The sequence below is a fragment of the Salminus brasiliensis genome, chromosome 6 (genome assembly GCF_030463535.1).
Source record: "Salminus brasiliensis chromosome 6, fSalBra1.hap2, whole genome shotgun sequence".
In the NCBI taxonomy this organism is placed as follows: Eukaryota; Metazoa; Chordata; class Actinopteri; order Characiformes; family Bryconidae; genus Salminus; species Salminus brasiliensis.
This window is the reverse complement of record NC_132883.1, coordinates 21,875,347-21,890,157: the sequence shown is the minus strand read 5'-3', so window position 1 is coordinate 21,890,157 and position 14,811 is coordinate 21,875,347. Positions and strand designations below refer to the sequence as shown.

Sequence of the window (14,811 nt, the reverse complement as noted above, 5' to 3'; positions counted from 1 at the left end):
CGGCCATGCTGATGTTCCCAGGCCATCTCTGGTGCGGGAGAGGAGACGACAATCCCTGGGATCTGGAGCGCTGAAAGAACTGGGGTTGAGACAGCTGCGTTGGAGGTGTCCCCGGCAGCCTCTAGCCTCGTCTTCTGTTAATGGAGCTCAGCCTGCTTCTCTAACAACCGCTGGATCTGCCAGCCAGTCGCCATGTTCCTCGAGGTACACACAGAAACGCAATCGACGGTTGGTAAGACAAAGTAATGTGAAGTAAATAGTCTACAGAATAAAACACAACCCATCAAAGTTCTTTTATCCTTTATTTTTATACAGCCAGCTAAAACACATCACATCAGATTTGGGATGTTTCCTTCCACATACAGACATGTTGGTCTTCCACCACACTCAACACCTGATGATTCCAAAGACTTTTAATATTTAGTAGATATCGATGACGAAATACAAGATACATTCAAATCGCTTATATATGTTCCAAAGTGTCTTCAGCCCCTTAATCAGGTTATATAGGAATCAACAAGAAGAACAGAGCTAACCATGATCCTCTGGCATTGTTTTCATCACTGAATCAGAAGGGTTTAGCATGAAGGGTTTAGCATGAGACACCATCGTGTTCTACGAGTGAAGAACCTGATCTAAAGAGATGAAAATGAAACTGATTTCTGTTCTGAATAAATCCCCCCAATTATTGTGGTGCATTCAGTGGCTTATGGGGCTCAAGTTTTGGATGATTGGTCAAAAGCCCTAAATGTTCTTTTTTAAATTTCTGAATAGAAATAATGATCAACAGAAACGGTGCTCTGAAGACTTTCTATTTATATTCAGTTAGAACAACAAACAAACAAACAGCTGTGTTCAAATCATTATTCTCATTGCATTGTCTTGTCTCTACTTTGACTGCAGTACCTTCTTTAAATTTGTAGTACTGATCAAAGTACTGAAAATGTTTAAATGAAACCCAAAAGTCATCAAAGTCATAGTTACTAAATGTTTTTCTCCATAAGAAATACACCATTGACTGCAAGCTGCCTTTGAAACTAGTTTATAGCAGCAGGTCATTCAGTCAACACTGACCGTGACTAACTGATGTCTATTTAACCGAGCCGGATCGCTAAATGATAGCGGAGGCTAGACTCTTGCTTAGACGGTCAAAGCGGCTAAAGTTGGTAGCGACTACAGGCTTCAGCTTGCTGTGGCTAGGCCCGATTCTACCAAAGCCAACGGGCTAAAGCTAGGGGAGCTAGAACCAGAACCAGAAGAGAACCAGGAGAGACCTGCTGCTTGCTACAAGGCCGAATCGGCTACAGCTAAGAAAGGCAATTAGCTTCAGCTAGCAGAGACTAGGCGAGTGGAGACCAGCTGCTAGTTTACAATGAAGAATCAGCTACAGTTAACCAGGGCCAGGCACCGGTGGCACATTCAGTTTACAGATATACAGCATAAGCAAGCAGTGCCAGTTCCTGCTCCAGTTCTTCCAATTGAAATGAAAAATGATACTTTCCAGAGGGAGTGATCTGACCATTTACACATCTCTCAGTTATTGTTCATCCAGGTTTTGCCAAATTGTTAATAACTGTAATGCAGCAGTGCTCTGTTGTGTGATTGTACAGGTATGGACAACAGTTTGCTCGTCATACGCTGTATGTGCTCTGTGATTCATATGTTAAAGGGAACAGTAGAAACACATTTTGTTGCCACTGAATAATTTATTAAACGTCTCAAATTTAGAATTAACAGATCGTCTCCATCCAAAAAACAGGACAGTGCAGGATAGAAAAGATGACAAACATGAAAACGAGTGTACAAATATTAAAATCACTCCACAATCAACTGGTCAACACATAGGCACGTACTGTAAACAAGCTGTGATTTGTTAATGAGGACCTTGGACCAAGCTGCAATTGGCGTGTAGGTACGGTATCCAACGACCGATTTGAAAAAGCTGAAATAGGCTGGAATTCTGGTCCGAAAAAGCATAATGTCACCCTGTAGTTGGAGTATTTATTATTTATTTATTTATTAATTTATTTATTTGAGTACAGCCTCAAATTATTCAGCATTGAGTAATCCATATAACTTCATTAAGCACTGATTTAAAGACCTCCAGTCTTGGTGCATGGTACACAGCTGAACTCAAGCCTAGTGCTGAAGAACATAGTGACTGCAGTTCGCAAGCTACAAGGCTATCACTGCCAGGCATGATGCATTGTATTTCAGAGACAGTATTTAGAAAATGCAATGTCAATCTTTAACAAGGAGCATAACAAAGAACAGGGCTTTCTTCTTATACCCTGAAAAGTCAAGCCTACTGTCCTAACAGCAAGTGCACCGAAAACAGCATTCAGCAATCAATCATAATGTGGCACTTCAAACAGACAACAGCTATGAACGAATCGGTAACAACTTCATTGTGCCGTATTCTCACACATATTGAAGCCATGCAGTTAACAGTATATCAGCAGGTCAGCATGGTTTGTGCAAGGTAGGGCTGCAGGTACATATTTAATGTAATAAATTAGATTTTTCCTTTTTCTTGTTGCTTTTTTTTACAAAACCTTGCAAGTGCAATACAGGCTTATAAAGTGCAGAGGGTACTAAACGAAAAGGCAATCAAATGTTCCACACCAAGAAAAAAAAAAAAAAAGAAAATCAGCACTGTGCATTAACACCACACACACACACACACACACACACACACACACACACACACACACACACACACACACACACACACACACACACACACACACACACACACACACACACACCATTCAGATGGACCAGTTTTTTCATGGAAATTTTCAGCAGATGTCCAGCTGTCATTGTTGGTCTGTTACCACCGTGTCTCTACTCACATGCTTCAACTTGGCGCTCAGTATGGGATTTGGTTTTGGTAGTACTGGATCATATCGTAGGTTTTACTCCTGAAAAACAACCACACACACACACACACACACACACACACACACACGTTACATCGAGGTTGTCCTGCAGTTAATGAGTACTGGAATTCTGGTGGGTTCGTAGATGTGAGGGAGAGAAAGAAAGAGAGGGAGGCAGACCTGCTGCTGAGAAAGCAGTTCTGAATCACTTTAATCATGAAGGCAGCTGCCTCCTTCTCACTCATACTGGGGTTAAAACGCTGCCTGCAAACACACACACACACAATTTTTTGTCCCAGGTACACAAAAAAGACTCTTAAGTTGTTCTGCTTTTGCAGGAGCTAAACTTGCAAAGCTTACTTTAGCAGTTTGATGGTCTGACCACGGAAACACGGAAGGCCAGTGTCTAACATCAGTGTTACCAAGGCAACCACAGCATCCATATACGGCCTAAAGCAAAGAGCGGGGAATAGAAACAAAAAGGGTTACAGTGCTTCTCTTGTGTATACGTGTCAAGTGTAGGATTGCGGTGAATGCACAACAGGGAAACACAAAGAGAGCGTTGTACACATCCCACCTGACGGCCAGGTAGCCACGCACACACATTTCCATGAACCATTTGAAGGGCGTGGCCTCCATCTTTCCTCCCATGATCATCACCATCTCATCGGTGAGCTTGATGTCAGGCTCCCAGCCCAGGTTTCCACCAGGAGAACTCTCAAACATGAAGCCAAAGTCTGGAGAACACACCCACACACCCAGCAGAAGTGTTGGAAACAAGGTAAGTAACAAGCAACAAGAGCTTATAGGCAACTGCATGCCTACGCCTTCACACATGTGCTGCAAAGAACACTAAACTCATGGAAGGAGGATTTTTGGCTGAATCATCGCACCAAAAAAAGGACTGGAGTTGATACTGACCGATGTGAATGATGTGTCCCTGGCTGTCGAGCATGATGTTGCCATTATGTCTGTCCTTAATCTGGAGCAGGAAAAGCAGCAGGCTATATGCTGCCATACTCCGGATAAAGTTGTACCGCGCCTGTTACACAAAGTGCACACACGCACACGCACACGCACACACACACACACACACACACACACCAGTTTATATTTACACACATCGACAAATATACTTGCACATCTTGCAACATCCCCAATCCCCAATGTGGACCTGGCATCACCTTCTGGAAAGCCAGTGTCGACTCATCTCCGTACTGGTTCCTGAAGTAGTCATACATGCCAAAGTCAGTCTGACGGCCCAGCTGATCCCTAGACTTACAGTCCGGGATACACTCGATGACACCGCACTGCAGCACAGGATGCATAACAAGATCAGAGAAAAGGAGCAGCAGCGATGTGACACAAGATGAAGCAGTCTGACATCAGCAGGATCACTGAAGTCTAATGTTTTCAACTTGTTTATAGGATGACCACCAGAGCCAGACGAACATCAATACTTATACTCACTTATAACTTTATATATAATAACTAAATATTAGAACTACAATAATGTTACTTATTTTGCACTGCACATGTTGAGGGAAAGGCAAGCATGCGAGTGTCATATAGTGCACCATGGGTATTGCAGTTTATATAGAAGGGTGATGATATTTTGGTTTTCAAAAAAAAAAAAAAAAAAGAGGGCAATGGGGGGGTATTGTTAGAATGCTGCTAGACGGGGGCTTCAGATATATTTGTTGTTTGTGGGTCTTTTTTTAAATATATTGTTAGATACTGTCCAGTCCTGCCTAAGCTTTGTTGCTGTGTGATTCACTGATTTGATTATTGCTTTATTGCTTTTGGATCTTTCAGAATATTTGGTATTTCTTGGTTCTACAACTGATGTGTTATTACCTTATTCCGAACAGTTTTAACATAGACATATATCCATCAATGAGCCACTAAAATTGTGTAGATCAACCTTGTGCTGCCAAATCAGCCCCGACCCCTTGAAACAGTGACTCCACAAGACTTCTGAAGGCATCCTGCTGTATCCTGTAAGTCGTGAGGTTCAACAGTTGTCCTTCCTTGGAGCACTTTTGGTAAGTACTGGCCACTGTATACCAGAAAAAAAAACCCACAAGGCCTGTCTGATGTTCGGGAGATGCTCTGACCCAGTCGTCAAGTCAACACAGCTTGTGCCCTTGTCTGGCTTAGATTTTTATGCTTGCCTATTTTTCCTGCTCCAAACACATCACCTTCAAGACCTGACTGTTCACCTAATTGCTGCCTAATTGACAGGTGCCACTGTATCCAGATCAAGTCAATGTTATCAACCCAGTCAATGTTATTTATTTCACTTGCCAGTGCTTTTAATGTTATAGTTGATTGGTGGATACAAGGTCAGAGAACTGGCAGCTTGTGAGAAGTCCTGGTATGCAAGAAAAAGTCCCGGTATAAAATGTATGAGCGCTGGTACTGTTTCCCATTTTGAAGGAATTCAAAGTGTAAAAGTTCACATAGTACTGACCCACTTCAAGCACTGATCTGATGTAGTGCTATAATTACTGATAAATGAATCTGCAATAAGGAACTTTGTGGTATCCCCCCTGCAATCCCCGGTTTTAAACAGTGAAACACTGCAGAGAGAGAAAAAAAAAACCCCACAACACTCACTCCAGGTGCTGTAGCAACAACTCTGTACGGAAAGACGAACAAATCCAATCCCACCAACTGAAAGATGTTTTTAAAGAGACCAATGATCTGCAAGGCCAACATGTCCTACAGAGACAAAGAGAGGAAGGGGCAGAGAGATGATGAAACCCCAGACAATTGCAGAAAGAGGAATACAGGGACAGAACCACGAAACGGAATACCTGTCGGCAGTCGTCTCCAACTTTAAAGATAGCCGCCTGCCAGCAAATCCTCTGAGCCTCTTCCTCGCTGCGACCCTCCTCCAGCGAGTCTGACCTACACAGCAGACCTAAAGCACACACACACACACACACACACACACACACACACACACACACACACACACACACACACACACACACACACACACACACACACTTGTCTGGGTCAGAAAACTATTATGACAAGCGTTAGTGATGACTCTTTTTTTTTTTATTCATGTAAAAGACAATAGTCTCTACCTTCTTTCTCCAGCTCGCTGACTCCACAGCGCTTCACCTTAAACTTGGCTAGGTATGGCGCTTTAGCAGCACTAGCACAAACACACACACATATATATCAATTCAGTTAGCGACACACACAGTTCACACACTATCCATTTTATCTGAAACCCCTACCCTACTGTTTCCATTCACAGGTGCATAAGTACAGACTGTTATAATGCTTCATGTCCGTCAGTCCCCATCTGCCCCATTTAACACTGGCCATATGGTAGTATAGTAGAGAGTGGTCTGCCATCCAAACATATCCAGTCAATGGCAGCCAGCAGGAACTTTATCAGAAGCACTTTGTAGTTCTATAAGTGCAGACTGTAGTCCATCTGTTTCTCTACATACTTTGTTGGCCTCCTTTCACCCTGCTCTTTAATGCTCAGGACTCCACAGGACCACCACAAAGCAGTTAGTATTTGGGTGGTGGATTTTTTACAGCACTGCAGTGACGCGAGTGGATCAGACACAGCGATGCTGCTGAAGTGTTTAAACACCTCAGTGTCACTGCTGGACTGAGAACAGTCCACCACCCAGATATATTCAGCCAACTGTGTCCTGTGGGCAGCGTCCTGTGACCACTGATGAAGGACTAGAGGAACATGAACTGTGCAGAAACAGATGGGCTTCTGTCTCCGACTTTACATCTAGGTAGGAGTGTCTAAGTGGACAGTGGACAGTGAGTGAAGACAGTGTTTAAAAGCTCCAGCTAACCTAAATACTATCTGCTCTGTGGTGGTCCTTTTGACAAACGGGTTGAAAGGAGGCTAACAAAGTATGAAGAGAAACAGATGGCCTACAGTCTGGAATTATAGAACTACTAAGTGCTCCTATATGGTAAGTAGATAAAATGAACAGTGAGTGCAGAAACAAGGAGGTGGTTTTAATAAAGTGGCTAATCGGTGTATAGGTTCACTGTAATTAAGAACCTGTGCTCAGTGTTAAGTACCTTTGCATTGGTGTTCCGGACTTGTAGTCAATGTCTAGAACTATGGCCTCTGGGTTACTGGGCAAGTAGCAGCCTGTGGAGAAATGGTTCTAAAAATCAATTCTTTCAAAAGCAATAATGTGATAATTATTAGACATTCGGTCACATTGTGTAATAATAAGGAGTATTAATGCTGAAGAGGAAGAAGTGATGTCTTAACCTGGTTGGACCTTGATTTCAGACAGAGCTCTGAGACATGCCCTCTTCCTCTCATCGCCTTTAGGAATGGGTCTGAAATGATGAAAGGAGGTGTATAAGAGCTCTGAGGACATTTTTGGAAAAAACAACAGTAACGATGGATCTACCTTCTTCACCACAGTATTATGAACAAACCACAAACAGACATGAGCAATATGTAAGCAACATAACTGAAGAAGTCTAAGAAAGGCAAGAACTTGCACCAGTTTGTGATGGTAAGAGAAAATGGTCAATAACCAAATGCTTCCGTTGTTGCAGTGGCAAAACCAGGGTTACTGAAATTTGTGCAGAATTCTTGCAAATGATTATAGATTCTTTGATAACCACATATTGGTCTGGAGTATAAAATTGTTATTATTTAATTTATCCCACAATATCTTGGGGAACTTCTTAAACCTTACAACCAATCACATGCACTTCGTTCACAGAACACTGGCCTTCTGTCAGTTATTCGCTTTAGAAGAATCAACGCTTTGGGTTTTCACCTTGCACTTCTCCCATGAAAATGAAAATTGTGCAGTCTCCTTCTGATAGTAGATACTGTACTTTCACATCTACTGATGCAAGAGCTACCTGTAGGTCCTGTGATGATATTTTAGGATTGTTGGAGACTTCAAGACCTGGAGGCTGAGCTTGCTAGGATGGTCTGACCTGGTCATGTTTTGCATGTGTTTCACCTGTAAATTATTTTGTGTACAGCAGAACGGCTGATTTCTAAGCGTTCTGAGATATTTTAAAATCTCTCCCCAGACTCGTCTCTAAAGATGATCTATTCATCTGCGGCTAATGTGCGGCATTTAAGAAGTAATAAATGTGAATGTGTCCTAACTTTAATCCCCAAAAAGTTTTGTTTAGTCATATTACCTGACTCTGTCAATATTCTTTAAATAGAGATCAAATGTCCTCGCTTAAATGTTAAAAAGAACAAAAAATAATCAACAGTGTGCTCTAATTTTTCCACATGACTGTATATGCTGAGGTCAGTCACAGTTTAGTAGGGTGTGTCAGGGGGGTTATAATGGGTGGGACAGTCATTGTTTTAACATTAATGGAAATTTAGTGCTTGTACTTGATGATTGCAGACACGTTGGTGATCTTGTTGAAGAAATCAAATTCACGCTGGTAGAAATCTTTGGCAGGACCAGATAAAGAGCCTGTGATCTCCTCAACCAGCTGCTCCAACAGCTCTCCAATATCGGCTACAGAGAAGAAAAAAAAAATCACCAGAATAAAAAAAAAAAAAAAAAAAAAAAAGTGATGGACAATTTAATAAAATAAAAAAATAAATCAAAACAAAAAGTTATTTACGATCTTTCTGATGTCCCTCTTCATCTGTGTAGATGTTGGTCTTCATGTTCCAGATGAACTGATGAGCTAGAAGCTGTGATTTCTGTGCTGCCCATAGGATGTATTCCCGCACATAGCCCATCTAAAAGAAAATTGCAAATGTAAACGTCAGTCATTTCCAAACATTCAATTCAAATGTAAAAATGACAACTTTAACATGAATTCAGATTTTTGAGGTGTGCGCAACCTACCTTGTCATAGCGGAGTGCCTGAACTATCTGAGGGATGTAAAACAAAATGGCGTCCTGTTGAAAGGGTAAGAAATAAAATCTGTTAAATCAACATTCATTTGTTCAGGAAAGAATCCAGAAAGTAAGGCAGAATGAGAGGGGGATACAATTGTGAGAGTTAAGTGAAGTACCGGAGGAAAGGAGCGCAGGACTCGTACGGCGTACTGAGCGGTGAGGGGGTGAGGAGGGTACATGCTGGAGAAGTAGGACAGGCCTGTAGGTGGATCTGCTGGGGCCCAGCAAAGGATATGGCTCAGCTCCGGAGAGTCCGCATCAATAGTGTGCCACGTGACCAAAAACTGCAAGGAAACACAGCCACATTAAAAACATATTCTTAAACGAATTCTTAAACTGTAAAGCTGATTAACCATAAAACGTGTAGGACTAAATCCAGTGCAACCAACTGACATTGCGCTGCAAAAATAGCAATGTCGCCTAATTGTCTTTTCTTATAATAATAATAATAATAATAATAAAAAATTGGTTTACACATCAAATCTAATATAAAATAAAATAAATTCTGGGACATATGATTTGTGTGCCTTAAAACGGTGCTCATGACAATATGCAGGGTTTTGTCCTGCCACTGTGACCGATATTGTGCCTTGCTTTTCAGAGGATGGCAAGGGTTTGGTCACCATGATGGTATGTACCGTCTCAAAGTCACAATGAACAATAAATATTTGTTAAGCTATTCATTAAGTTAATATAGAGAAAGCAGATCATTTTTCAGAACATGCTTGCCTTTGTCTTAGTTATATAAAAATTTATACATTTTAAAAATCTACGTCTAATATAATTTACTCTGTATCGAATGTTTTACCTTTACAGCTTCTGGAACGTCGCTGACTGCTCCAGGGTCCATGCGTACCAGCCGGGTGACTTCTGATACAATAGCTTCAGAGTTCTTGAACCTTGAACAAATACGTAGTGTTAATATTTATGTTTGCATTTCAGTTTGCATTCTGGTTAAGTGATTGCTGACTGTAAATGAATGTGTGTGTGTGTGTGTTTGTTTGTTAAGCACTTGGTCAACATCTGTGTTTTTAAAAGCACTCTGACTGCAAACACACTGTGATGTAGGCATCAACTAAAACTGAATTTGTTGTTGTTAATAAAACATTATGCTGACTAAAACAGTGGATTACAGTGGGAGCAAGTTAACCCAAACCTAGAACTCCTCCACTGTGGCATGGCCGCATTAGGTTTTAAATACTAGTAAAGCAACAGACGTTTCTCCCATACATACCATGACCTGTGTAGAAGCAGTTTATAGATCATACATCTACAAACACACAGCTGTAAATCAATTCGACCTTACTGACAATATACCACATGACCAGAGTACTTCTTCCACCCCCCCCACCCCCCAAAAATAAAAAATAAAATAATAATAATAATAATAATAACAATAAAGGAATTAGGGCACCTTATCCATGACCAGAGCTAAGCCAGCCAGGGCCGCAAGAAAGCACAATTGGCCTTGCACTGTCCAGGGGAGGTAGGTAGCACTTTCACCCCATGCTGATGCATCAAAGCCGTGTACAATAATTGCATGTGATGGGGGAGAATATGTATGGGTTGGGTCATTGAGAACCCAAATTTATAATAAAATAAATAAGGCTAATAATAATAATAATAATAATAAGGGCTATTAAAAAACAAGGATTTTTAAGGAAATTGTTGCGTTTGCCTCTATTTGTACTTTGTCGTGTTTCTGTCCATTTCCAAATGAGAGGTAACATTATTTTAGATCAAATGAGAAGCAAGGACAGGTACCACCCCTCCCTAAAACAAACACATCCTTCTCAATATTGATTGCTGCTTGCATGCCTGATTTCCAGTTTCTGTGTTTTTTGTATTATGAATTAGCGCAGGACTATCGAGTTAGCTTGCATTCTGACATGCTGTCTGCACCATGACAATGGGAAAGGCATAACACAGACTCTGCAGACACATTCTGTTAGCACAACCTTATGTATGCCTATGTGTTTCTGGGGATCCTGAAACTGGAACCGACACACTACCTGCCAGGCAGTTGAAGGGCGAGATAGGGCGCTATGCTCCAGGCAAGGTTGACATTGTCCTTCCACTGTTTCTCAGTCAGGCTGATGTACTTTGATCTCCAGTTGACAATGCTGGTCTCCACTGACTGCTCAGCTGATATCTGCAGCTCCTGCGTGCCCAATGGGTTATACCACGTAGTCAGCCGCTCCACCTCACTGGCCTACAGAGAAAGATAGGCTGAAATCACCATCCAATTCTAAAAATATAGAATTTATAAAATGCATCCATCCACACGTGCACAATTATTTTTGGTTAAGAGTGACAGGAAATTTTAATCCTTTCTGTTTGCTTGTTATTTGATCTTATAAGTTTGTGAAACTGTAAAACAAAGCTATTTCTTTTTCTTTCCACTGACAAAAACAGAACCAAAAAACCCATGTGGGGTCCTGACCATTGAACAGGGTGAAGGGAGGGTAACAAAGTATGCACAGAAACAGATGGACTATAGTCTGGAATTAAGGAACTACAAGGGGCTTCTACATGGGAAGGAAAATAGACACAGACACAATAAAATATCTATTTAGGTTTTACATACCAGTAGGGCCAGCAACAGTGTTCTGCGCTTCATGTAGTATTTGTGTAGCTGAGAGCCCCTGTTGCTCTTTTTGGACAGACCTTAATGTGATAGAAACACAGCAAAATTTGTAAATTAGGTGAAAATATACAACTCAATCTGCAACTTAATCTGCAATGCCATTCTCAGTTTTTCATATTTACTGCTCCATGGTTTTTAGGGCAGTAATGTGTGGCAGAAGTTCTTTTGTCACCATGGTCATTCCTGTGGGTCTACCTGACTTCTTGGATAATGTGGACATGCCACTGGACAGAGGGTAAGTGTTGATCCAGCCTTGTGTGGCTGGCTGTCTCGAGCCCACTGCGGCATCCAGGCTGCTCCTGGAATCTGCCCCTGCCATGACTGACAGGCTGTTCACAGACACATCCTGAGGGTCTGTAACACAGTTTAATTATCATTACCTCATATATCAACCCTGTCACAACCATCATCTAATTAATAGTAATAAAAAAAGAGAACACAGACAATACATGGTTGCCTATGTGAAAAGATTAGTGACTGTTCAAGTGCATGTTCCACCCAGAAACCTTAAATTGTAAGTTATTACCAAGTAAGTAACAGGTCATGCTAGGCTAAGCTCAATCTGAATGCCATATAACTATGCAAATGACTAGCTAAAAAACCTGCCCACTTCTTTCAAATCAGCCTTTTTATTGGAAGTGTCTGGCTTGAGCTTTGAGAACTTAATTTACATTATTCTATTCATTTGGTCTTTTTATAAAATAAGCTTTTAAATAATCTTATAAAGCTTTTTTTTATTTTGCAGAAACTTTCTACCTTTTTTCCCTTTTAAAAACTAATTTATTTCTTTTTTTAAATCAGCTCTTCATAAAAATATGACCTATGCAAGAGTGTATCTTCACTATTCTTAAAAAAACACGTTCCTGCTTATTAAACTACAGTACTGTACTTTACCAACTACCTCGTTAGGGCTGTACCCCACAAGGCAGAACAAACTACATATTGTACTACTGTCAGCCTGGAACCTGGTTTCAATCGTCCGAGAGCTCGACAATTAAAATGATAAGCTACAGAAAATTAAACCCTGATGGAAAAGGACATTATCTGAATCAGGACTATGGAGTTATAGCAGAGAGAAGTCTGAATCGCAAACCGCAAGCCAACATTTACTGTAGTGACTCCATTATAACTATAACCAGAGATGTAACAGAGAATATAGACAATACATGGTTGCCTATGTGCAAAGAGGAAAGAATGTGGAACCAAGTGCACATTCCAATTAGAAACCTCAAGTTACCAAGTTAGCAAATTGTACCGAATCATCGAACTGTGATTAGTGTGTTAGCTTGTGTCAAATATATTAGCTTGTGGCTAGAGTGTGAGACTGGAGCATAATAAACTACATATTGTACTTATATACAGTAAATGCCATGATGGTACATTTTCAGCCACTGCTTATTTTGGCTCGAGACACTGCATTAAATTATACACTTTTTGTGTATTTCTGTTATAACTGACCGAAACTGACAAAACAGCAATGACCACATGATCACATTTGATCAGTATATCATGTTTATAAACGTGGGTCTTAACCTATGAATTAGTTAAATAAATATAGCTGCATTTATGAACACTGGGTACCTGGTGGGACAAGCTGGTTGGCTGTGAGATACTTCTTATCAGATAGCAGACAAGCATAGAACTTGATTATGATGCTAATATCCTCTCGCAGACGCTTCTCAGTCTGTGTAGGAAACCTTGGAGCAACACTGACAAGAACACAGACACACAATATGTACACAATTACAGATTGAATATGCAAAAAATTCAACTGATTATGATGTTTTTTATTGAAAGACTCGTCAGCCTGCATGGCTGACACGTCTGCTGTGCGTGATTTAGTGGTGTACCAGAGTAAGCCACTATACGCATGTCCCTCAGAGAGAAGAGGACATTGCGTATAGTGGCATTGGTCACAACATCAGCATGCAGAAGGGTCAGACCCAAGGTGAGGAGTCTTTAAATAAAAAAATAATAATCTGTTGCATTTTTTGCATATTCATCTGTAATTGTGTACATAATAAGTGTCTGTATATAAGGGAGCATATGCAGTACTATGCAAAAGTTACAGATCATTTATCAGGGCAGTGTTTACAAAAACACAAACACTAATGAATAAATGAGGTATTCACTTTTGTACAGTGCATCTATGGGCTTAAAAGGAGTTTTGCATATCTGGAATAAGTGTACAGTAAAAAGAATTGACCTTCTACAGTACACAAATAAATGTGTCTAGGTGTGTGCATTTTCCTACCTGAAGCGAGGCCCTATAGCAGAAACATGACGGTTCAGGCAGCTCTTAGCTCCACCAACACTAAGAGAGAGCGCCCTCTGGAGGAGGCCAGTAAAGATTTCCACCTGATCTGCACTGCAGTACTTGGCAATCTCAAACCTCTGGACCAGAAACTGAGGACAAACATTTGTTTGGTTACTTGGGTTCTCAAGTCCCTGAGAGTTACACTGGTCAGAGTGTCATTGAGTAGAAATGATCACAGGCGCCTTGTTTATATTTTTTAACAAATATAAAAACACATTTAATTAGAGCATCTGCAGAGCCATAGTAAGCAGCCACAGGTAGTGTTCTCAACTAGATTTCACACTGCTCTTTTGTCACAAGACAGAGAGATTATGCTGAGTTTAATGGTTGAAACCTTATCACAAATTGATTATCACTTTTATTTTCACCTAAAATCTCCTCCAAGCGCTTGTAAATATGTCTTAATGAAACATAAAGAATACTCACCTCAATCCAGAGAGCATGTGGAATGACATCAGGAGGACGAGGCATAGGCTGGCTCTCTTCTGAAGCTGCTAGAGGGTCTGCCTCTAACTCTGCCTCTGAAAACAAGCCCATCTTCAACTCAACGGTCATGTGCCACGCTCCTGCCATCTCACGCATAAACTAGATGCATACACAATAATACAGTTAAGACACATAAAGACACACACACACAGTGGTTTAGGGATATTTCAGCACCTTATTACAAATGTTAAATCATGCATATGTGTGTAAGATGGATATGTTACCGGGACTTCCACTCCATTGCGAGCAGCAAGAAACCACTCCCAGCAAGCAATAGCTGTCTCCATGCCATGCTCACTGAACATCTTCAGAGGAGACCAGCACAAGTGATGCAGCAGCTGCGGATCACAATCTGCAGAGATGGAACAGTGCCAAGAGTTCATCGACAGTGGTCTCACTTTTCCTACTTTTCATCACTAGTCAGGGACTGGTGTCTGAGGTTGACACAGTGAACAATAGGGCTGTGTATTAGCAAGAACCTGGCAATACAATATGTATCACAATGTATAATTCAATATATTGTAATACTGTAAGCAATGCAAAATACAGCAGTGCTTGACAGTTGAAAAATTCTAT

General features: G+C 40.9%; 1 protein-coding gene across 2 annotated transcripts in view; it reads right to left on the bottom strand.

The window, feature by feature from the left end:
• Positions 1-1,686: 1,686 nt before the first annotated feature.
• pi4kab (phosphatidylinositol 4-kinase, catalytic, alpha b) overlaps positions 1,687-14,811 on the bottom strand; it is a 36,518-nt gene continuing 23,393 nt past the window's right edge. For both annotated transcript variants that reach the window (XM_072682025.1, XM_072682024.1), the window contains 24 exons: positions 14,460-14,587; positions 14,176-14,334; positions 13,687-13,838; positions 13,261-13,389; positions 13,014-13,141; positions 11,628-11,786; positions 11,373-11,452; positions 10,798-10,997; positions 9,594-9,684; positions 8,902-9,069; positions 8,732-8,785; positions 8,502-8,622; positions 8,263-8,392; positions 7,156-7,226; positions 6,957-7,029; positions 5,981-6,051; positions 5,702-5,808; positions 5,502-5,606; positions 4,067-4,192; positions 3,804-3,924; positions 3,460-3,619; positions 3,243-3,332; positions 3,063-3,146; positions 1,687-2,924 (listed from right to left, as the gene is read on the bottom strand). In XM_072682025.1, coding sequence (XP_072538126.1) covers positions 2,873-2,924; positions 3,063-3,146; positions 3,243-3,332; positions 3,460-3,619; positions 3,804-3,924; positions 4,067-4,192; positions 5,502-5,606; positions 5,702-5,808; positions 5,981-6,051; positions 6,957-7,029; positions 7,156-7,226; positions 8,263-8,392; positions 8,502-8,622; positions 8,732-8,785; positions 8,902-9,069; positions 9,594-9,684; positions 10,798-10,997; positions 11,373-11,452; positions 11,628-11,786; positions 13,014-13,141; positions 13,261-13,389; positions 13,687-13,838; positions 14,176-14,334; positions 14,460-14,587 — 2,759 coding nt within the window. In that variant the 3' untranslated portion in view covers positions 1,687-2,872. The remainder of the gene's footprint in view (positions 2,925-3,062; positions 3,147-3,242; positions 3,333-3,459; positions 3,620-3,803; positions 3,925-4,066; positions 4,193-5,501; positions 5,607-5,701; positions 5,809-5,980; positions 6,052-6,956; positions 7,030-7,155; positions 7,227-8,262; positions 8,393-8,501; positions 8,623-8,731; positions 8,786-8,901; positions 9,070-9,593; positions 9,685-10,797; positions 10,998-11,372; positions 11,453-11,627; positions 11,787-13,013; positions 13,142-13,260; positions 13,390-13,686; positions 13,839-14,175; positions 14,335-14,459; positions 14,588-14,811) is intronic.